The 24,562-nt window shown below is 41.2% G+C and overlaps 1 protein-coding gene across 1 annotated transcript in view; it reads left to right on the top strand.

The window, feature by feature from the left end:
• The window catches only part of BRINP1 (bone morphogenetic protein/retinoic acid inducible neural-specific 1), a 283,604-nt gene that overhangs the window by 232,258 nt on the left and 26,784 nt on the right, over positions 1-24,562 (top strand). Inside the window, exons 6-7 of the mRNA XM_006890697.1 lie at positions 9,984-10,220; positions 16,697-16,919. Coding sequence (XP_006890759.1) covers positions 9,984-10,220; positions 16,697-16,919 — 460 coding nt within the window. The remainder of the gene's footprint in view (positions 1-9,983; positions 10,221-16,696; positions 16,920-24,562) is intronic.

A 24,562-nucleotide genomic window follows, 5' to 3' on the forward strand; every position in this document is an offset into this window, starting at 1 on the left:
TAAGAGTGGCAAAGTTTAACAGGGCAGCAAGTAGTAAATGTTGGAGAGGATGTGGTGAGAAAGAACTCTTATACACTGTTGGTGGGATTGTAAAATGGTGCAACCATTCTGGAAGACAGTTTGGCACTTCCTCAAAAAGTTGAACATAGAAATTCCATATGACCCAGCTATTCCACCTCTTGGAATATACCCTGAGAATATGAGAACTGAGGCAGAAACTGAGATTTGTACACCAATGTTCACAGCAGCATTATTCACCATCGCAAGAACATGGAAACAGACCAAATGTCCAACCACAAACGAATGGATTGAAAAATTATGGTACATTCACACAGTAGAATACTATGCAACACTCAAGAGCAATGATTTTTGTAAATTATTACCTAACATGGGAGAGCATTATGCTGAGTGAACTAACTCAGTCCCACAAGGATAAATATTGTAATAAGACTGTTATTCTAGAATGAGTATAAGGATCCAGGAGGGGTGGGAGAGGCTGGAAGCACAGAGATGTGGATGTCCAGGGGGGAGAGGGGATTAATCATTGGGTTGTACAATTTGATGGGTGGGTCAGTTAGGGAAATTGAAAGAATTTTTTCAAATTTGTAATTGAAATTTTTAAAAAAAACAAGAAAAAAAAAAAAAGATTTCTCTGTGCTGGAGTTAACACAGGTATAAAAAGGCAGAAGTCTTTCTCAGTCCCTCCTCTTGTTTGAGAAGAAATGTTAGGCTTGGATTTGAGTCCTGATTCTGTTATTTTAAGTATGCTGGTGGCTCTTGAGTTGCTTTTCTGACTGCCTGCCAACTGAAAGGCCAGTTTGAATCCATCAGTTGCTCTGTGGGAAACGGGTAGGCAGTCTCCTTCCATAAGGATTTACAGCTTTGGAGCGCTTGATGGAGGGTTACTCTGCATCAGAACCAGCTCCACTGCAGTGAGTTTTCTTAGAAGAGACTGGGCAAGTTCATGTAACTTTTTAATTCTAACATCCTGAAGACCTACTGGTACAAATTTCTTTTCAGTTGAAATGAGGAAAATTAAAGCTCTATTTTCTTTTTTAATCTTTATTTAATTAACAAACGAGTTCATGTTCTTCGATGTTATCAAGAGGCTTCTGAACCAAAACCCCTAAATATTGTTGGTGTTAGGTTCTATTGAGTAGAGTATGACTCATTGCGACTCTATGAACAAGAGATCTGAACCTTGTTTTATCCTGTACCATCCTCACATTTCCTGACCCACAAGAGGCCATTACAGCGGCCAACATGTCCATCTACCTGGTCAAGGGCCTTCCTCTCCTTTCTTGACCCTTCACCCTTCCCAGCATCATGTTACTCTCTAAGAAATAGCCCTTCCTAGCAACATGCCCAAAGTATGTAAGGCAAAGCCCCATCACTCTTGCCTCTGCATGTGCACTCCCTCTGAGACATACCTGTTTATTATCTTGGCCATCCATGGATGTTCAGTGTTCTTCTCCAGCACCACAGCTCAAAGGCATCAATTCTTCTTCATTCATTGCCCAGCTCTCAGATGCATAGCAAGGAATTGGAAAGAATGTGACTTGAATCAGATGCACCTTAGTAATCTACTCCTCAGTAATTTGGAGATGTTTCCTAACTGCAGATTTTCTCAGTGAAATGTGTCTCCTTATTTTCTGACTGCTGGTACCAGGGGTGTTAATTGTGGATACAAGCAAGACAAAACTGTTGATGGCTTTAATCTCCTCTCCATCCATGAAGATGCTGCTTATCAGTCCCTTGGTAAGAATCTTTGTTATCGTGACATTGAGATGCAGTCTATACCAAAGGCTGCATTCCTTGATCTTCGACAAGTGTTTGATATCTTCACTTTTAGCAAGCAAGGTTGTATCATCTGCATAACACAAGTTATTGATGAGTCTCCTTCCAATCCTGATGCCACACTTCTCTTCACAGTATCCAATTTCTTGGATAATTTGCTCAACATATAGGTTGAATAGGTATGGAGAGAGAATACAACCCTTCTGCACTCCCTTAATGTTAAACCATGCAGTGTTCCTTTGCTCTGTTTGCACAACAGCCTCCTGGTCCAGGTATAGATTCTGCATGAGCACAATTAAGTGCTCTGTAATACCTATCATTCTCAGTTTCATCCACAGCTTGCTATGATCCACACAGTCAAATACCTTTGCATAGTCAATAAAGCACAGACATTTTTCTAGTATTCCTTAATTTCAGCCAGGATCCATCTGACATCAGCAATAATATCCCTGGTGCCACAGCCTCCTCTAAATCCTGCTTGAACTTCTGAAATACAACTTCTTCACATACAAGGAAGACCCATTAGTACAACTATTATTCAAATATATGTGTCTACATCTAGAGCCAAAGAGGATGAAATTGAGACTTATTGCCAAATCTTGCATTCCAAAATTGACTGAACATGCAGTCAGGATGCATTAATGATAATTGATGACTGGAATGTAAAAATAGGACACAGTCAAGAAAGAATAATCATTGGAAAACATTGGCTTGGTGATAGAAATGAGGCTGGAAAAAAATGATTGAATTTTGTATTTACAATGATTTATTCACTGCAAATACCTTTAAAAAAAACACACACACACAATGACTTTACACATGAATCTCACCTGATGGGTTGCACAGGAACCAGATTGACTCCATTTGTGGAAGAAATCATTGGAGAAGCTCAGTATTGACAGGCAAAGTAAGACCAGGGGCAGACTGTGGGTCAGATCATCAACTACTCATATACAAGTTTAAATTGAGGCTGAAGAAAATTAAAATAAGACCACAGGAATCAAGATATGATCTTGGATCAAGGTCATCTAAAGTTCAAGATCATCTTAAGAATTGGTTTGTGGCATTGAATACCAGTGATCGAAGACCAGAGGAATTGTGAGATGGTATCAAGGAAGGATATCATGATATCATCCGTGAAGAAAGTAAAATGTCATTATAAAATCAGAAAAGAAAGAAATCAAACTGGATGTCCAAAGAGACTCTAAAGATTGCATTGGAACGTCAAGAAGCCGAAACAGAAGGAAAACATGTAGAAGTGAAAGAGCTGAACAGAAGATTTCAAAGGGCAGTTCGGGAGAACAAAGCAAACTATTATAATGGAATGTGCAGAGAGCTGGAATTGGGGAATAAAAAGGGAAGAACTCATGGTAATGAGCTGCAACTACAATCCCAGAGGCGCACGGTTCGAATCCACCAGATGCTCTGCTGGGGAAGGAGGAACAATCTCCTCCTGTACCAGTCAGACCTGATTTGATGGTACACTCACACACACACACAAATAATAAAATAAATTAATATAAAGGAAGAACTCACTCTGCATTGCTCAAGCTGAGAGAACTGAAGATTAAATTTAAGCCTTGAGTAGTAATATTGAAAGATGCTATGGACACTATGTTGAATGACTCAGAAAGAAAAGAAGGAGGGAATACACTGAATCACTGTACCAGAAAGCATTGATTGACACTAAAAAATTTCAGAAGTATCATATGAACAGGATCCAGTGATAATGAAAGAGAAATTGTAAGCTGCATTGAAGGCACTGGCAAAAAAATAAGATCCCAGGAACTGATGGGATACCAGTCTCCTTATTTCAGTTAACAGATGCAGCCTTGGATGCACTCACCAGTTTGTGCCAGGATATTTGGGGGACAGCTATCTTGCCAACTAATTGGAAGAAGTCTATATATGTTTCCATTCCCAGGTAAGGTGATCCAACTGAATGTGGAATCTATTGAACAACATGATTAAGAGCACATGCAAACAAAATATTGCTGAGGATCATTCAAAAACAGCTAAAACAGTACAGAGATAGAGAAACACATAAGTAGTTAGAGCCAGTTCTGTCCTTGGGCTTATTTTACGCTTTAGGGGTTTATATTGGACAGACAAGACCGCTACCCACCTGAAGGGTTCTCAATCTACTGGTTATTGTTGTTAGGTGCCATCAGGTCGAGTATGACCAACAGCGAACCTATGAACAACAGATCTGAACCCTGTCCTACCTGCGCAGTCCTCACACTTTCTGACACTCTCAAGGCCATTACAAGAAACACTGTGTCAGTCTATCTGGTTGAAGGTCTCCTCTCATTTGCCAACCCTCCGGCAAACATGGTGTCTCTCTCCAAGGAATAGCCTGTCCTAGCAATTTATATGCCTGAAGTATGTGCATTCTCTCTACTGGAATGGATGAAAATGAAAGACAACAAATCATCAAGGTAGTATCAGTAATTAATATTTTGAAGATGAAAAGAAGAACCTAAAGGATTATGCTATAGCAATACTTTGTTTTATCCCGCTTGATCTGAGAGCCATGCATAGATCTGGGGAAGGACTATCCCAGGCACAGACCAGAGCAAGGACTGTAGGAAGAATAACCTGGCAGTTGGAAGGGTTGGAAAGAGGGCAGGCTGTCTCGTTGTTCTAAGTAAAAATGAGGCTAGCAGGAAGTAACAGGAGGGAGAGAGGCAAGTAGAGATACCTCATTGGATGACAGAGAAAAGGAATAGTCTGATGTTGGCACACAAAAACTGCCTTAAAATAATAATACTAATTTAAAAAGTATGAGAGGGATGTGTTGGTGCTCAGATGGGAGGGAGGACGGGGGAGGATAGGCATGAATCGGGGAAAGAGGAGGAAGACGGGGTGAGCACTCACGCGCTCCTCCACACAGCCCACTCAGCTCTGCAGCACAGCCAAACACTTTCTCAAAAGTGGAACAGTTGGGGTTATTTTTTTGTTTTTTGGGTTTTTCTTTCCCCAAATTATAACGAGATTGGGGGTGTCAATATTCCATATGTTCAATGTGGGTGAGTTGGGCTTGAAATGAAACGTTCAACTCTTGCCTCCCTGGGTTTTGTGAGGCAAAATTTATATGCTTGACAGTAATGGTGGCCTTTTTTCCTCTCTTTCTCCTTTTCTCAGTTTTCCTTTCCGTGTGTGTGTGTGTGTGTGTGTGTGTGTCTTTGGAAACTGTGGGGACAGAGTATGCCACCCCAGCCGGCAGCTGTATATCTTTCAAACAGTGGTTCCACAGGCCAAATCCCGGTCCAAATTATTTATGACTCCCATTGAAACCGGCAGGACCCGGGCGCCCATCTCTGAGGTCAGCAATGGGCCTCTTTGTTGGACACAGGTCATCAGGAGAGGGCTCTGGCTGTGACTGCTGTGTGAACCTCCGCTGCCGTAGAAATGGTTATGTAACTTGAAACAGTAATGACATTTTGCCGAAAAGTGCTTTTTAATTGCTATGTCTTCATTATTCTCTTTCAAAATTGCCCAGGAGATTCTGCCTCAGAGACAGCGAGGCATGTTCTGCGTTTCCATTTTTAAAGAGCAGCCAGTTTCATGTTTCAGCTGCTCCCAGGAACCACCCCGCCCCCAGCCCCAAACTTTGTGTTTTCACTTGCTTTAAGCAGGGTAGGTATGACCGCCTTTTGTATCCTTGCCAAATAGAGAAATGATTTGACGCAATTTTCTAAAAATGCTCTCCCCAAATTTCTTTTGGGATAGAACCAAGAATAGAATATTTTATCCCTTACAAAAGGGAGGAATAAAATGATGAGCAAGCTCTAAAATGGGACTGAGAATATAGTCTATAGAGTTCCTTCCTTTAAGCAAGAGAAACGTTACCCCAATCCGTAGACCTAGTTGTCTGTTGGGGATAGGGATCAGCCAAAAATAAATTTTGCTTTGGAAGCAAAAAATGGCAATACAGATAAAATGACTCAATACTGCTTGCTGTGAGACAATCTTGACTCCCTTTGAGAAAGGAGTTTACGGCTCGCCTTGTTTTACCCACGCCCCCCTTTGGCACCTGTACTCTCCGTACAGTAGCCTTGCTGAACGAATATCCATCCTTTGGTTGTTGGGATGTTATTTACAGTCTTGCAGTGAACCATTACCCTGCCATAGAGCTCAGTGAGAACATCCTTCAGTCTGGTTCAATACGCACAGGAAATTTGAATACCTTTTTCCCCGCTTTTAAAATGAAAGCCCTGTATTTGAAAAATACCTCCCTTGAATGCCCTTTTCTTCTGAATACTCCTGAAGATTGTGTTCAGCCTTTACAAAATTTCATCGCGGGAGTAGTATCATTAGCATAAAAAAAAAAGAACAGATAATATCTACTGCTTGTACCAGGAACTGTTGCAGGAACTGTGGGAATTCTATTATTTCAACTTCTTGACAACCTTGTGGTGGTGTTTGTTGTGGGCTTAGGCCGTTCCAACTTACAGAGACTGTACACACAACAGAATGAAATCTTGCTGAGTGTGACACCATCCTCTCAATTGTTGCTCTGTGTGAGCTCATGGTTGCATTGTGTCAATGCATCTCCCTGAGGGTCTCCTCTCTTTCACTGACCTTTCACAGGGACTCATCCCTGATATAATGTCCCCAAAGGCCTTCAAAGGAAGGCTTGCCAGCTTCACTTCCAAGACACATTCTGGCTGTACTTCTTTAAGACACATTTGCTTGTTCTTCTGGTGTCCATGGTTTATTCAGTATTCTTTCCAGCACTGTAATCCAAATGCATTAGGAGTTTTTCTCTTTTATTGTTCAAGGTTGACATGCTTATGAATGAGGCCATTGAAAGTTGCATGATTCAAGTCAGGCTTACCTTAGTCCTCAGTGTCCCCTTTTCTTTTTAATATTTAAAGAATTCATTCGAAGCAGATTTGCCCTATGAAATGCTTTGCTTAATTTTTTTTTTTATTTTGACTGCTACTTCTCTGAGCATTGATTGCATATCCAAGTAAAATGAAATCTTTGGCAACACAAGTATCTTCTCCATTTATCTTGATATTACTTCTAGGTCCAATTATGAGGATATTTACTTTTTTTATCTTGAGGTGTAAGCCGCCCTGAAGGCTGGAGTCTTTGATCTTCAAGTAAATGCTTCAGGTTCCTTGCTTTTCAGCAACCACTGGCTGTGCTATCTGCATAGTCTAGGTGGTTAATGAGTCTTCCACCAATCCTAATGCCAGAGTTTATATAATCTAGCTTCTGGAACTCTTTGTTTAACATACAAATTGGACAAGTATGGTGAAATGATACAGCCTTGACACACACTCTTCCTGATTTTAAACCGTGTACTCTCCTTGTGCTATAAGAATGACTACCTTTTAGTCTATGCACAGGTTTCACAGGTGCAATTAGATACTCTGAAATTCCCATTCTTTACAGTGCTACTTGTAATTTATTATGATCCATACAGGCAGATGTCTTTGCATAGTTGATACAACACAGCTAAACACTTTTCTGATTGTCTGTGCTTTCAGCCAGAATCTATCTTATACCAGTATTAGAAACCATTATTCCACAACCTCTTCTGTGTCCGGCTAGAATTTCTGACAGTTCCCTGTCAGCTGTGCTGCTCCAGCCATTTTAAAATAACCTTTTGCAATATTTTACTTGAGTGTGACATTAATGCCAAATTTTTTTATTATTTTTACATTCTATTAGATCTGTTTTCTTTGGAATGGATAGCCATATGGATCCTTTCCAGTCAGTTGGCCAGGTAGTTGCCTTCCAGATTTCTTGGTATACACAAGTGAGTAATTTCAGCATTGCTTTTCTTTTGTTGTAATGTTTCATTTGATTGTATCATCAAATGGGTTGTTGAATTTTTCACCAGTGCCTTCAGTCCAGGCTGGACTTCTTCTGTCAGTCCCATCAGTTCTTCACCTTTCCAGCTCCATTGAAATGGTCGGGCATTGATCAGTTCTTCTTGACTGTGGTATTTCTTCCATCCACTTTGGATACTTGCCTAGTTCAGTACTTCACTTATAGTTGTCATGTGCTGTCCAGTCTGGCCAACTCATAGCTGACCATACCCCACCCCCCAGCGGGTTTTTAGAGGCAGTACGTCACATGGGAGGTGATTGCCCATTTTCCTCCTGAGGAGCTTCTGGTGGATTTGAACCGAGTGACTTTGGGTTGTCAGTGTGCCTCCTTGCCACTCAGCGTACATGGATCAGAATTTTGCTCATAGAATCTTTCAATATTGTGATTAGAGCTTGAATTTTTTTTTCTTTAGTTCTTCCAGCAGGAGTAATGCCAAAGACAGTCCTCCTGTCTGATTTTCTATCTCTAAGTCTTTGTACATTGAGTTATAATACTTTACTTTGTCTTTTTGATCCACACTTAGAAATCTTCAGTTAAGCTGTCTTTATATCATCATTTCTTTATTTAATTTGGTTACTATGTGCTCAAGAACATGATAAAAAAAGTACTAAGAACACTTTCATTTCAGACTCCAATTTTCTGTCCATGAAGAAAACACCTAACTTGGTGAATTCTGTAAATTACAACAATTAGGCTACTAATGCTTAGAAAACTGAGGAAGCTAGTGGACCAATGATTCAGATTCTAGATATGCGTACTCCACATGGCAATCATCTTTCAACATCGACAGTAATGACAGCCATAATCAAACGAAGGGGAGAGAAAGGAAAGAAATAGAATAGAATGGAAAAGAAAGAAAAATGTAAAATTGAGGGAGAAAACCTCTGCAAAACGAAACGGAGCTGCTAGCGTAGCTCTGGAAAGGCAAAAATATTCCTGGAACAGGTCAAATATTTGGTTCAACAGGATCTCTCCAATGTAAATTACAAAACATCTGATAACAAACTGAATTTAATCAACTTATTGGAAAGACTCAGAACAGGAATAAACAGCAAGCAGTATCTGATGAACTCTTTGAAAAGATAGCAAAACTTCAGCCTTGATAACAGTATTATCTCACAGCAACTGTTTGAGACCAAACATGTTGTCCTTCAAGGGCACAAACCTGAGAGCATGAATTTGGTAATAATCAGGGGTCATTTAATGGTCCAAATGAAAGAATGACTTCTATGAACAAGAAAAGTTATAAACCTTAAAAAAAAAAAAAAACAAGTGAAAAGGTGAATTTGACACTGGATCTTGCTGAGTTGGTTTCTGAAAATAATAAAGATAGGATATTTTGATTTTTTGGAGAAGGCTTACTTTGACAACTTCAATTACATCAAGTCTCAGAGAAATTAGATAAATTGAATCAAGACATTCCAGTGATTCACCTGATACTGAAATGGACGTTATGCATAGAGGGAAGGGAAAAACTTAATTCTGTGATTGTTTTGATGAAAGAAGACTTACCCACCCTCAACACAGACCCTCCCGTTTCCATACTTTTGAAAGGTGTTTAAACTCAAAAGAGACAACTCCAGTGGCACAGGTGAGTCCTGTGATGCTGTCACTTCTGCCACCACTACCGGCTGAGCTGCTGGAAAAAATTTGAGACACACTTTCTCCCCACATCCTGACATCAAAGTAAAATGGATGCAGAAATTTAGAATATCACAAAAATTAGTCCCAAGTGGGCTCCTGTGGAAAGCGAGCATCTGATTTAGAAGAAAATTGGAGGAAGTAGAGCTTTACCCCTTCCTATGGCCTGTATTTTATATCAGTTTTTGCCCTTTAACAAATACTATTTCACTTTCCAATCGAAAGGCATGTTAGGGCAGTGTGGACCATTTTGTGACAGTATCTACTCATAGATTTTCTAAAAGCTTTTTGCAAAAAAAGAGCCCTCAGTAATTATATATTGTAATGTATTTTGATTTTCTTCCATATTTGAGTTTTTTTATAATATTGTTCTAACACTATTTGCCATTTAAAAGGACCAGTTGATGTTATGAATGCTTTGAATAGGAACAATCCTCTTGGAATAAAGTAACAGACTCAAGTACACATTTCAGAGAAGGCCAAGGTCGTGATCTGAAAAGTTTAAATATAAGCAGTGCCAGTGAAAGCCTCACAGATGTGTTCTGTCTGAATCTTGGCAGGCCCAGAATTATTATAGTTACAATACACGGGGAAAAAAATCTAGCAGCTTAAAATTCCTACGCATCACCTTTGGAAACTGTTAATGAAACACCCTTTTTAACTTTTCTGTATCCTCTTTTTTTGCTATTCTCAAACAGGTCTTCAGATAATCTTCCCTCAATATCTGCAAGAGAAGTTTGTCCAGTCGGCCTTGAGCTACATCATGTGCAATGGTGAGGGGGAGTATGTGTGCCAGAACAGCCAGTGTAGGTGCCAGTGTGCAGAGGAGTTCCCGCAGTGCAACTGCCCCATCACCGACATCCAGATCATGGAGTACACGCTGGCCAACATGGCCAAGTCCTGGGCCGAATCCTATAAGGACCTGGAGAATTCAGGTAGAGAGCCTAACTTAGCACTATTGCATGACTTCCCAATCCAGAGAAGGGAGCTTCTCTATACCTCTTTCATCTTGGAGGGTCCAAAGTCTGGTATAGTTCCTGCCAAGAGGAATGTGTTCAGTAGATATGCGTTGGTCTTAATGATGAAAGCGGTAGTTGTATTTGTGATAATATGATGTATTTTCTTTGGTATATGCACAAGACAGGAAGACCGAGCTACATAATAAATTTCTGGACAGAGTCCATGGTTTTGTATTGATTTTTTTTTAAATTTTATTAGTATTAATGAACATTTACAGACAGGGATTTTGGGTTTTCATTCCTTCATTGCTGTACCATTCTCTCTACCCTCTTCCCCAGTTTGTTCTTCTTCCCCTGCCCTCCGATTGTCTGTTTTAATTGTCCAATTGCCACAGTGCTTGTCAAAGCCAGTTCTGTTTAATCTCCTTTGTCAGTGTGTCCTTTGCCATTCCCTATCTCTCCTCCCTGAGAGAGACTTCACCCTGATTCATAAGGGAAAGGGGATGGTGTATTCTCTTAGCTACTTCCTGCTGAAAAGGGACTCTGTGGGTTTCAGGGTGAAGATCTTCTCTCACTACTCTAAAGGGCCCCTTTGGCAGTAGGAAACACATAGACTATTATGGAGATTGATTTTGGAATTTAGATGCACTGTTATTAATTGTGCTTAGCCGTACATGTTCATATCCCTGAAGATGTATCATGGGGGGGTTGCAACCCTCCCCCAGGTCCCCTCCACCATGTAGCCATCACTCTAGACTCCTGTGATGACAGAAATACCTAGTCACCTATCTCTTTTAAACAGTTTTCTCCCTCCTCTGCTTCAGTGCAGTGTACATTATTGAACCCATCTTACTCAGTCTCTCCCCAACCCCGAGGTTAGTCCCATTCTACAACAGTGGCATCATGCAATATTTGTCCTTTTGTGACTGGGATATTTCCCTCAGCATAATGTTCTCCAGAGTCAACCATTTTGAATAATATTGGATAAGTTCCTTGTTTTTCAATGCAGCATAGTATTCCATTGTGTGAATATACCACAGTTTCTCTAGCCATTCGTTTGTTGATGGGCACTTAGGTTGTTTCCAACTCCTTGCTATTGTGAACAAAGCTGCAATAAACATGGGTGTGCATATATCTGCTTGGATGTCAGCTATGGTCTCTTCAGGGTATATTCCCAGTAGTGGAATTGCTGGGTCAAATGGTATCTCTATTTGCAACTTTTTGAGAAAGCGCCATACTGCTTTCCACAGGGGTTGCACCATTTTACACTCCCACCAACAGTGAATCAGGGTTCCAGGTGCTCCACTCCACAACCTCGCCAGCATTTGTTGCTTGCTGTTCTGTTAAATGTTACTATTTTGACTGGGGTGAGATGATATCTCATAGTTGTTTTAATTTGCATCTCTCTTAGGGCTAGGGATTTTGAGCATTTTTTCATGTGCTTGTTAGCCATCTGAATGTCGTCTTCGGTGAAGTGCCTATTCATATCCTGTGCCCATTTTTCTATTGGATTCTTTACCTTTATCTTGTTGTGGTGCTCAAGTATTTCATAAATTCTGGATATAAGTCCCTTATCTGATATGTTATTACCGAATACTTTTTCCCAGTCAGTGGCTTCCCTTTTTACCCTGTTGGAGAAGTTTTTGGATGTGCATAGGGATTTGAGTCTTAGAAGATCCCATTCATCTACGTTATCTTCTCCTGGTTGTAGGTTTTCCAGGATACTGGAAGACTGTTTATGTTGTGGATTAGGACTTCTAGTGTTGTTCCTAGCTTTTCTGTAATGAAGTTTATAGTCCTTGGTTTTAGTCCTAGGTCCATGATCCACCTTGAGTTGGTGGTTTTTGTGTATGGAGTGAGGTGTGGGTCTTGCTTGAGTCTTTTGCAGATATTTTTCCAATTTTGCCAACACCATTTGTTAAAAAGGCTGTCGTCTCTCTCTCTCTCTCTTTCTTTCTATCTATCTCTATCTCACAATGTCTGTTTCTATGTACTGTCTATCTATCTATCTATCTATCTATCTATCTATCTATTCATCCATCCATCCAATGTGTCCTTCATATTTCCAAAGAATTCACAGGCTAACAAAGATGAACATAAATTTTCAGGTAACTTAGAGATTTCTTGCTTTTTGTGGTTAGGTAAAATGAATTTCAGAGAAAAACCATCACTAAAGACACCCAAGGTCATACAGTAGGCTAGGTGCAAAGTTGGGTCCTCCTAGGAAAGGATGGCATCCATTACCAAGACATGCACATGGTTATATGGTTTTGAACAGTGAGTGAACGTGTAAAAAATGAGATACTTCTGTGAGGCAGTGATGTGGACTTGGGAGTTAATGTGCTTAGAAAGGTCAAGGAAGATCAAATGAGGGTGATCACGAATCAGAAATCTTGGTGTCTGATTGAGGTGTAAAGTTTAGGGCATGAGTGTGAGACCATTACAAGGTGCCCAGGAGAGAAGTGATATGGATTGAGGTAATGGTGCATGTGTTTAGTACAGGAACCATGTGGAGATGCTGAGATACTTAGAAAAGTAGGCAGGGCTTGATCTAAGAGTCACCATGGGAGCTAAAGAAAGGAACAGTACCAAAATGACACTACCTTCCTTGTTTGTCTTGCTAGAAAAATGTCGGTACTATCCTCTGAACTATAATGTTGGTACAGACCTCTGAAACAAGACCATATACTCAATTATATACATGACCATATACTCAATTTTGGACATGGTAAACTTTAAAATCCTTTTGAGGTTTCAAGAGAAGGTATAAAGCACATGCTTAATAAATGTCTTTTAAATAAGGGAATAAATGAATAGAAAACTTTAAAGATTCGAATTCATTGTCATCAAGTCAGAACTGACTCATACTTGAAACTATTGGGTTTCCGAGACTGCAAATTGCAGAGAGAAAATTCCCCTTCTTTCTCCCTTGAAGCCACTGGGTGTATTTGAACAGCCATAAGCGTGTGACCTTTGGATTAGCAACACAACTGCCTACAGACTATGATATGAATTCTTTCTCTAAAGAAATGTATTCCTTAAATATGTTAAAGCCACTCCATCAATATTAGTAATAATATTTCTCTATTTCAGAGGAGGATATTGAGATCCATTGTCTTCCTCAGGGTTAAACAATAAAATAACAGCATTAGGATTAGGATTTAGGAAGGCCTCATCACAAATCCAATGATCATAGCAGCTTTTGAAACTTGTTAATTTCTGCTTTATCCTCCAGGCCTTGGTTCCTTCAGATGATAAATGAAGGGAATTGTTTATGTGTTAGTGTTTGAATTTATTTACATTTTTGTCCAGGAAACTCTTTGATCAAACAAAGTCTTACCTTGGAGCTAGAATGTACCCAAGATGAAAGCAGACCCTCGTTGAGCAATGCTGAATAGCTGTTTTCCATGGGCTCTAAACCCAGTCTAAGAGCGCCTGGTGCATCAGTGATCTTGCATTCATAGGATCCTTCCCACGGCTTAAATGGAGCGGTGGATGCCTTAGCAACCTGTGCCCATTAGTCCATTTTATGTCCTGAGGAATTGATCAAAGAGAGAAGTTCATGCTGGAAATGTATTTATGACCATTATTTGACCTCAGACAAAAGGAACATTTGATAAAATTCTTTTTTCAGAGAGATCCTCTTGATTGCTTAAAAGCAGACATGTGAACATATAGCTAGCTGTGTGGGTAGGTAGCTGGAATCCTTAGAATTCAGTATGGGGAAGGAAGGGAAAGCACTCTGAGTGGGTGGGTTAGGAAACACAAAACTGAGAGGCTGCAGAATTCATGAACAGACCACAGAAACCGCACGTAGGCCACCTTTTCTGCCCACAAGGGCACGTGTCAGTTTTAGATGATCCTGTACTTTACCCATTTGAAATGACTTCACCTGTCAAGACAAATTTGTCTAGACATACACTCATCTGTAGCTTGTGCCTGAGTGTTTTCCTCCTTATTTTTAGCCTACTAGCACTAATGACCAGGTAATTTGGAAGAATTAATGATCAGGTAAAGGTAAAGGTCATTGATTTGATGGCGGCTAAGAGAAATAATGTTGGCCAAACAGGGCCTGGTTTACACATGTAAATAATGTATATCTTTTGCCCTTCTAATTTTAGACAAGAAAATCAAAGCATTCAGCTTTGAAGTTCCGTTTTCTCCTCTGGCCCATATTTGGCCCACATTGAAAAGAACCCACTTGAAGTTCAGCGGAGTCCTCTGTATTGCATGTTTCATTTGGGAGGAGAATGAGCACAGTTAAAAACAGCACAGGGTCATCACGTCAGTCCCTGCCTCCTACCAGCTCACAGAATAAATCAGTGTTATCTCAGTCTTCTGAGGCTGTTACATGAGTGTGTACTGTGCACAGTACCTCCCTCTCAACTCTTGGACTATGCTATTTCACAGATGGGGAAACTGAGGTCTGAGCCCTACAACTGAGGCAAAATCCTTTGTCTCTCATCATTCCTTGGCTGTTGTTCCTGTAGAAAGTCATTTTCTCACTTTGAGCCCCAACTTCCCACGTGTACCATGAGAGAAATGAACTAGACCGTTTTCAGAAGCACATGCTGACACTTTGTATTTACTGTCCCAAACTGAGGCTGGAACCACCTGGAGGTCCGAGAGCATGTCCAGCCTTAGCCTGGAATTTTCCCAAAATGGGAAGTGGTGTTAGATGTTAACCCTTGCATAACTTCTGAATTATGCAAAGGCAGGTGGAGCCATTTTCAGATCTCTCTCAAATGTGCAGATTACAGTAGAGAGAAAGTTTCAATTTGATGCTAATATGCTTTTAACACCCCTCTCCCATTTGCTAATTTCTGGCGTTTCAAAGTGAAAGCAGACTCCAGAGTTGATCATGGAACAACAGTATCTGGCTAGAATAGATTAACATTCTTTTCATTATAGGATCCCTGGTGGCACAGTGATTAAAGCACATGACGGCTTACTAGTGGGCTGCTGTTTCAAACTCACCACCCCTTCCACTAGGGAAGGATGTGGTATTTTGTTCCTGTAAAGACTTAGAGTCATAGGGACCCTATAGAGCTGTTCCTCCCTATTTTATTGTGTCATTATGAATCAAAACTGACATCTTAGCAATGGCTTTCCATCATATATCTTTATAAAACTACCATTCTCCTAAAGGCATGTGATACTGGTTTCCCATATAGAAAGAGTAAGAAATTTGGATTGGTTTTTTTTTTTTTTCATTTTAAAATAAAAAAGTTAATTTATTTAAAGTAACTATTGAGCAAATAATAAGTACTGATGATATGTGAATATCATTTTAATGATGGTAGTCAAATGGCAGACATTTAAAATCCTTGGGTCTTCGTTATCTCTACTGCTGCTGTAATGCAAATACTGAGGCTTAAAAAGTGAGAGGTGGTTTTCCCCCCATAGTTCTGGAGACTAAATGTTCAAATCAAATTATGTGGATTCCGTCTGTGAGTCTTTCTCTTGGTTTTTAGAGTTTGTTAGTAATCCCTGGAATTCCATGATGTCTATCTTCCTGTGTGTGTCTCTGTATCTATCTTACTTTTTAGATAATCCATTATTAGGTTTACCGTCCTATTCCATATAGCCTCACTAATATAATAAAAGAAAACTCTCATTTCTTAACAGGGCCATATATATAGGTACAGGGATTAGGACTGTAACATATGTTTTAGGGAGACACCATTCAATCCATAAAAACCCTATCAAAGCAGAGGTATAGAGTTCTAGTTCAATCCTGTGATAATAGCAAAGTACAAGAACCATGTACATTAATTAAAATGTGTTCCCTTGAACTCTGGTGGCCTAGAAGCTGCACTGCAACAGAGGTACATGGTTCAAATCCACCAGATGCTCTGCTGGAGAAGGAGGGACAGTCAGATCCGATTTGATGGTACACACATATTCAAATAATAATAATAATAATGTGTTCTAAGTGGAACAAGCTCAGCTATTGCATGGTTCTTTTGGCTGTCACAGAACTGTGGGGGCCTCATGGGTAAGGAATTGTGCTGCCAATCCAAAGGCAGATCATTTAAATGCACCAACTGCTCCATGGAGGAAGGAAGACAATCTCCTTGTATGTTATTTACAGCCTCTGAAGCCTGCTAGAGAGTCAGTTTTGACTTAATTCTTACTCAACAGCAACATACACCTTAAAGAAGTCAGGGGGTTTTTTTGCAAGCCTGGTTTATTGATTGGTCACTGACTCACTGGCTGTCAAGCCAATTCCCATGCATTGCAACCCTCCACTCAGTTTCCTGTATATTTTTACAGGAAGAGACTGTCCACCTTTCTCCTGAGGAGCACTTTGGGGGGTTGAACTTCAAACTTCCTATGAGCAGCCTGACTTCTTATGCGCTATGCCACCAGCTCTGCTTAAGTGTTTGTGATGCCCTCATAGGTAGGAGGCAATGCTCAGTCCTTCATTCTTGTTCTTTGTCTCCTGCTAGATGAGTTTAAGTCATTTATGAAGCGCCTCCCCAGCAACCACTTCCTCACCATCGGGAGCATCCATCAGCACTGGGGGAATGACTGGGACCTGCAGAACCGCTACAAGCTCCTGCAGAGTGCCACGGAAGCGCAGAGGCAGAAGATTCAGCGCACTGCCCGGAAGCTCTTTGGCCTCAGCGTCCGCTGCCGCCACAATCCCAACCACCAGCTGCCTAGAGAGAGGTAATTGCTGCTCCCACAGCTCACCTTTCCGGGCACTCACCTGGTGCCACCTTAGATTTGGTTGTCGCACAGGTAAATACGATGGCGACAATGTGTTAGATGTTGGTAACCAAGCCTTGTCTCGTCCAGTCAAACAATTATCTGGTTCTTTGGGTTCTCTTCTGGTGCCTCTGAATGTACTGAGTGTCTCCTTGTTTCTAGGATCTACCACAAACGTTCAGTGTTTGCATTCTGTCTGACTGAGGAAGGGAGCTAACAGGAGCCCTAAATGCTACTTAATGTTCTGTTTGCTTAAAATGTGTTATTTATTTAATGTAGAAACAACTCAGCAGAACAGATTTTAACATCGCAAAGGTGAAGCAGTTGAGTTAACCCAACAATCAACTTATTTATTGGGTCTTTTGATCTGTAATTAGGGGTAGAGCAAGGTTCGTGGTACCTCACACGCCAATGGTCAGTGGTCCTGAGGAGCCATTCATTTTTTCTTCAGGTCATGTTAGTGCATGACCTTCACTTGAGAGTGAGTCCCTCCTTGACTTGTGCATCCTAGGGACCTCTCTTATCCCAATTTCTTCCCAGCCTTGCTTCTGATGTACCTAGTACTGTGGAAATTAATGGTAATCAGAGAGCTGAACAAGACAGGGCCTTGTTTCACACAGTGTATGGTTTATCCACTTTCTCGGGGATCCACAGGAAAGGAGCTAATATTCGACTCCAACTGGATCAGACTCCATTTTCAGAATTGAGTTCTCTGTCATGTGCCTCTGATATGCCCATGAGGTTATCCTCAGAGACCACCCAAGAAGGCAGGTCTGTGAGCTGTCTACCTTGCATCAGCCAGAGCAACTAGATTTCTGTCCTGTTCCTATTTAAGAGCTCTGCATTCAAATTATTTGAAGAAAAGAGTAGAACAGCTTCTAAATGGCGTACTGTAGGGTCACATCCATTTAGCGTGCCCTGGATCACTGCATAATTATGTTCTTGATGCTGCGTGATTCCTACTCTCATTATAAATACAGGAAACTGAAGCTCAGAGAATTCAACTAGTTGGTACAATGCTCCAGTGTCAGTTGTTGGTTCATAATTAAGGGCTGTGTTGTTACTCGGGGTCAGTTGACAATGTCTGAAGACATTTTTGGTTGTCACTACTGGAGAAAGTTTGTTAGTATCTAGTGAGTAGATCCTAGGGACGCTACTGGATGTTCGATAATGCACTAGTCAGTCCTTACCACAAAAAATTATCTGATGAAAAACATCACAACTGCTGAAGATCAGAAACACTTAAATAAACGAAAAAGACAACATGACACTTAACTCCATAAATCTAAAACCTATGCTCTTAAACACCTTCCTGTACTATCATTTAAGGTTTATTAAAACCAAACACCACTTTCTGCTAAGTAATTTGTTTGCAGTCCAACCACTTCTACCCTTGCATCCATTTTCCTCAGCCCAGTTCAAATGCTGGTTCTTCCATGAAGTTGTCCCTGATTGCACAAGCCAATAAAGAAAGATCTCTACTAAGTTCCCATTAGTTTAAAAATCCAGCTTGTTCTGCGTACTTGTGCGTGCCTATCTCTGTGTCCACCATGTCCTAAATCCCTAGATCTACTTCTTTGCACTTAGTTTGTTGTAATTGTTTGGAGACTCAAAGAGATTTTTAGTTTTTTACATTAGGACTATTCTCAGCCAGAATAAGCTGTTACTTCCTCTAGCAAAGATGTTGAGAAAGGAAAATAGCCTAGCCACACAGTGCCTACCTGTATGTATCACCTGCCACAGATTCTCAGACTGCCCACACAGGTAAGTGTCGATTCCACTTACATCAGTCTGACTTCTTCCATGTGACCTGCACTGAGCACAGGGGAGAGTCAGAAATAAACACAGCCTAAGCCTGGCCTTCGGAAAGCACATTCTACCAGGGATCCAGTGCTGTGTATCTTTCTACCTGATAAAAGATGGCATTTAGAGGGAGCGTGGGTGCATTCAATTGGCAAACACTCCACACAAAAGGTGGCCGTAGATAAAGACACCCAGTGTCCCAGAATTGACCTGCTTGGAAAGAAGGGCCGTGTTTAATCATTGTCAGATGGCAAAGAGATACTTTTGTTAGTTTTATCCATTAGTCAATTTTGGTGCTTGTCACACTCAGAGAACAGAGGGGGAAAAAAACGACAAGGGAATGGGACCCTGGGCAGCCAGTTTTTATAGGTAAGTGTAATTCCCAGAGCACAGTAACCACCCAGACATGGCAGCTCCAAGGAAGACCTGGAGGGAATCCAGACAGAGTGGAGCTAGACAGGTGTGGCCACACTGACCCACTGCTGTAGAATGGAGTCTCTCACAAAGCGACTCTATGGGATTTCTGAGATGGTAAGCTTTTTGAAAGGAGACTGCTCATCTTTCTCCCAAGGAGTCACTGTTAAATTTGAACCAGTGACCTTTGAGTTAGCAGCCTGACTCATTACACAGTATGTCACTGGAAGAGGACAAGATTGAGGAGTGGGAGGAATAGCGGCACAGACTTGGGAGCCCTGGTTTGGGTTCATGCTGTATCATCCACAAGCTGTGTGGCCCTGAGTAAATCATTTCCCTATTCTGAGTGCATATGTGTGCATATGTGGCTAAGTCTTCCTGTGCGAGTTATCAGGTATAATCAGCGAGAACTCTCCTACTGCCCCTGGGACCTTCAAAGAGAGAATGCACAGCACTGCCTCGTGGCCTCCTGACATGAGAAAACTTGCCCTGATCATAACATTTCTTCTCCACTTACCTGGAGAGGAAGCCTGCAATGCCACCATTAGCAAGTCACTCAGCTGTACTCACTTAATGAGTATTGACTGCTGGTGACTGGGATCGTGAGGGGGGGTGGGGGCCCAGAAACTAGTCTCTGTCTCTCGTTGCTCTGAAGCCCTCCCAGGAGAGCTGAACTGCCTGGCCTGGCTGTGGGCTGCATCCTGACATCTGAATCCGAGGCTTTAATGAGCATCTCTCACACTGGTAGGGCACCTCTCTGCCACAGAGCTGTGTCAGACAGAGGTGCTAACACTGGGGACCTTGGTCCACCTCTCGCTCAGCGAGCTAGAATTTGCAAATGAACTGCTTTCTCGGCTTCTGTTTGCCAGCTTGCTGGACCCTGTGGGAAATCACTCCACTAAGCATGTGCCACTAATCCCCACAGGTGTCACCAAGATTTTCATGTGTCTTAAAAAAGGGTGGCGCTGCTGAGGTGATGGGAGACAGAGAGAGAGAGAGGGGGCTTTCACCTCATGTGAACTGGCCCAAAGCCTGGCCCAGTCATTTAACAGCTCCAGGGCTTTTTGTAAGTTCTTATATCTCATTTCCAAAGTTAAATAATAACACTTACCTTTCAGGTCCCAAACCCAACACCCCACACTGCTGGCAAGTGGATTCTGACTCCTTCCATCAGGTTTCCAAGGCCTGAAGACATTGTTAGTTAAATTTGCATACCATCATTCCTATACACTGTGTTTCATTCATGGACAGTGTTTTATATGATCTATCATTTACATTGTGTTTCATACACTCATACGTATATGTTGTATTTTATGTAATTAATTACTGTTGCTCTCTGCCCATTATTCACCTGTCATTTTGAGTCTGCGCTGAATCTTTCCTATTCCTTCATTCCCTCATCCATCCTAGTGATTTGCACCCTTCCCTTTTTTCTGCCCCTTCCCCTTTTCCTCTTTTGGACATTTATACACATCTAACTAGTTACGATTTGAGTGAAACATCAAAAAGCAGCTTGGTTTTTCATTCAACCATTTACACACCTTTCATTTTATAACATTAATTACAGTACCAGTGATCTCACTGCTCTTTTCACTCTTCCTCCCTGTAATTCTTATTTCCATTAATTCCTTCTACCCTTTCGTGCCTTCTGGGGTTTTTTCCCATAGCCAAATGTTGCTCTTTTGTGAGGTTGTAAGTCTTTTTTTTTTTAATTTTTTTTAGTTTAATGAACATTTACAGGGATTTTGGGTTTTCATTCCCTTATTGCTGCACCATTCTCTCCACCCTCCTCCCCAGTCCGTTCCTCTTCCCCCGCCATCCGAATGTCTGTTTTAATTGTCCAATTGCCACAGTGCTTGTCAAAGTCAGTTATGATTAATCTCCTTTGTCAGTGTGTCCCTTGCCATTCCCTATCACTCCTCCCTGAGAAAGACTTCACCCTGATTCATAAGGAAAAGGGGATGGCGTATTCTCTTAGCTACTTCCTGCTGAAAAGGGACTCTGTGGGTTTCAGGGTGAAGATCTTCTCTTACTACTCTAAAGGGCCCCTTTGGCAGTAGGAAACACATAGACTATTATGGAGATTGATTTTGGAATTTAGATGCACTGTTATTAATTGTGCTTAGCCGTACATGTTCATATCCTTGAAGATGTATCATGGGGGTGTTGCAACCTAGAAGACACAAATTTAACTAACAATTTATAAGTACATGAGTCAAAAATTATGGGAAAATAAAAGAAAAGATTCTTTCATTGTTTTACAAACCCTTCCCCAGGTCCCCTCTACTCAAAAGAGCGGCTGGTGGATTGGAACTGCAGGCATTTAGTTTATAGCGTGAGAGATTACATACTACACTACCAAGACACTCCTTTCTGGTTGGGTGAGAAGATTAAGCTTTCAAAATTTAAAATACTCTGTAAAGTGTCTGACAGGGAGAGATAGAGGAGAGAGAGAGACAGACCTTCCACTTAATGTATGCTTTTTGTAGGCTGGCCACTGTTCTTACCATCTTATGTTAATTAACTCATTATCTCCTCACCACAATCTTATGAACAAGGTACTCTTAGTATCCTACTTTACAGCTAAAGGAGCTGAAGCTGAGGGAGTACAATAACGTGCCAAGGTCAAGAAATGATAATTGATTTTATAGTTATTTCAAAGAATTGTTTACTGGTAAGATTTAGTGAGAGGTCAAATATAGATCATTGGAGCTTGGCTTCAAGACTTGCTGGAATTTCTGTATTGAGCTAGAGGAAATGGGGTGTTCTGGTTATCTATTGATGCAAAAAAATTCACTCTAAAATATAGCAGCTCAAAGCAACACTTGGTTATCAGCTCCCGTGATATTGTAGGTTGACTGGGCACAGCGGGGCTGTTCTCACTTGAGGTCTCTCAAGTTGGCTGAAGGTGACATCATCCTGGGGCTCGACTGGATGTCCAACATGGCTCGCTCTCAGAGCTGCAGTTGGGGTTGGTGCTGGTGTCAGTTAAGGCTGCATCGCCATGTGACTTGGGCTTCTTGAAGCATGAGGGTTCCCAGAGGAGTATCCCAACTCAAGCTGCAAGGACTTAGCTTCAGAGGTCAGAGAGCTTCACATCCACCATATTTTGCTGAGCAGCTGCTGTAACAAACAGTTGATCTGGTTAAAATTATGAACTCTGGACTCAGACTTCTTGAACTCAAATCTGAGCTCTGTCATCTGCTTAACCTGTAACTCTGAGGAAGTTTTCTCTTTGAGCCTTAATACTCCAACCCAGAAAAAAAAAATATCTACCTCATAAAGTTTTGAGGGAACTCTGGTAGCCTAGTGATAAGACGCAACACCGTAATCCCAAAGGCATGTAGTTAAAATCCTCCAGATGGAAACAGGATGGACAGTCTCTTCCCAGGTGATTTCCTGCCTCTAGAAACCCACCGTAGGGTCAGTTTTGAGTCAGTTACAGCTCCATGGCATACAAGGACAACATTTTGAGGACTGTGTGAGAATTAAATGTGTTAAGCCACATAAAGTGCTTAGAATAGTGTCTGGTACATTCCAAGCAGTCATAGATATTGGCTATTTTTCTTATTGTTATTTTCACCGGGCACTGATATTTTGCATATAAATTGCTTTGCACACAGTAATCGCCCAATGAGTGTGAATGTTGATGATGATGACATATTTTCTCATCTAATCTGCACATTATCATTGTGAAGTGAGTGCTATAGGATCCGTTTTATAGATTTGGGAACTGATGAAGCAGACATGTAATTAACCTGCCCAAGGTCACCCGGCAGGTAAGTTGCAGCACTGGAGTTGTGTGCTGACTCGTTGGCAGGAAGCAGAGTGAACCACAGGCCTTTGCCACTGGAGTCCTGTCCAGGCTGTAGTCTGCGGCGTGGAGCGGCGGGAGGGCTTGTACTTCGCGGTGGTGTGAACCATCAAGTGGGAGCAGCTGTGTTTATCCAGGGTGCCTTGTGTGGAGGGTAAGAGGATGTCAAGGGCAGCATTTGCTTATCAAAGTGACAGTGGGTGGAGACACACCAGACCTGGCATATAGTTTAAAGTCTCACACAGTGGAGTTCAAGGAAAGGCTCCAGTTCTCTGGTTGAAGTCTGGTGTCATGTTAAAGACCCGCATGCTTTGCTGATACATCCCCCGGAGGTAAAGAGAAGAGACACAGTTCTGTGCATGTCACCTCTAAAGGCATTTCTTTAGAGCACAGTATGTAGCAGCCTCTGGAAGCACCAATCTATGCCCCAATGCCAGACTTTTAATGGGATTAGGACAGAAAGACAATTTCCCAGTCACCACCCCTGCTGACAGCAGAATTGAAAACCTAAATATTTTTTGAACCTCACTATATATTCCATTCTGTTTGAGGTACTGGGGGTACTATGATTAATTTCTGATAGCCTGGGTAAAGCTAACCCCATTGTGAGACCATGGTACTGTGTGTGTCAAGGTGTGTCCCTAGAGAAGGAAGTTATATTTGGTAAAGTGTCTATGAAAACAAGGAAGAGCTTCTAGGGAATGGTTTGACACAGAGGCTGCAACAATGGTTTCAAACATGACAATAATTGTGAGGACAACATTCTATCAGGTGGCATTTATTCTACTATGTATAGAGTCACTATGCATTGGACTTGATTTAATGGCACTTAACATCAATAGCATAGACCAAAAAAAACCAAAACCCTACAATTTGATGGAAATAGCCATTCATTGAAATAAGGCAAAATGAATGAAGAGTAGAAGAGAAGAAACAAAGAAATAAGAAAGTGAAGAAAAAATGGAAAAATAAAGGAGATAGAAGAGGAGGACAAAAATAAAGAGAAAAATCAGTTTGAGTCTTGCTGAATTTATTTGGTGTCCTTCAACTCCATGTACCACAGGGCATCCCAGCTTTATGTTATGTATTGGAAGGCATTTAAAGAAATGGCAACATACCTTTGTACCATTATCTGTCCTGAAGATATGCGGAAAGGCATTTGTCTGTGAACCAAGAGCCTGAGTTTAGGTTGTGGCTCTGCCTTGTCAAACTAAACTGAGTCCATGATCAAGCCTCCACAGTGCACTGCGCCCCAGAATTGAGCCTGGGAAGGGTGGGATGCAAGTTGAGTAGCATATTTTTGCATATTACCTTTCAATAGAGCAACTCCTTTTTTTCTGCTTTTGTTTTCTGGGGGCTTGGGGGGGGGGGTTATGGAAGATTTGAATTAAAACTCATTTGGGAAAACAGGAGGATTTTTTTTTTCCCCTGCTGAAACAATTTAAAAAGAACTGAGCTCAATTATCTCTGAGGTTCCTCCCAACTCTTGGGGAAATAGCACTCACAGTGAATGAGAGAGTAACAGTTCAACTCAAAATATTGGTAGAAGGTCAGTAATTGAATCTTTGAGCAG

This window comes from Elephantulus edwardii, unplaced genomic scaffold (assembly GCF_000299155.1).
Source record: "Elephantulus edwardii isolate Elephantulus edwardi_28Jun2011 unplaced genomic scaffold, EleEdw1.0 scaffold00092, whole genome shotgun sequence".
Lineage (NCBI taxonomy): Eukaryota > Metazoa > Chordata > Mammalia > Macroscelidea > Macroscelididae > Elephantulus > Elephantulus edwardii.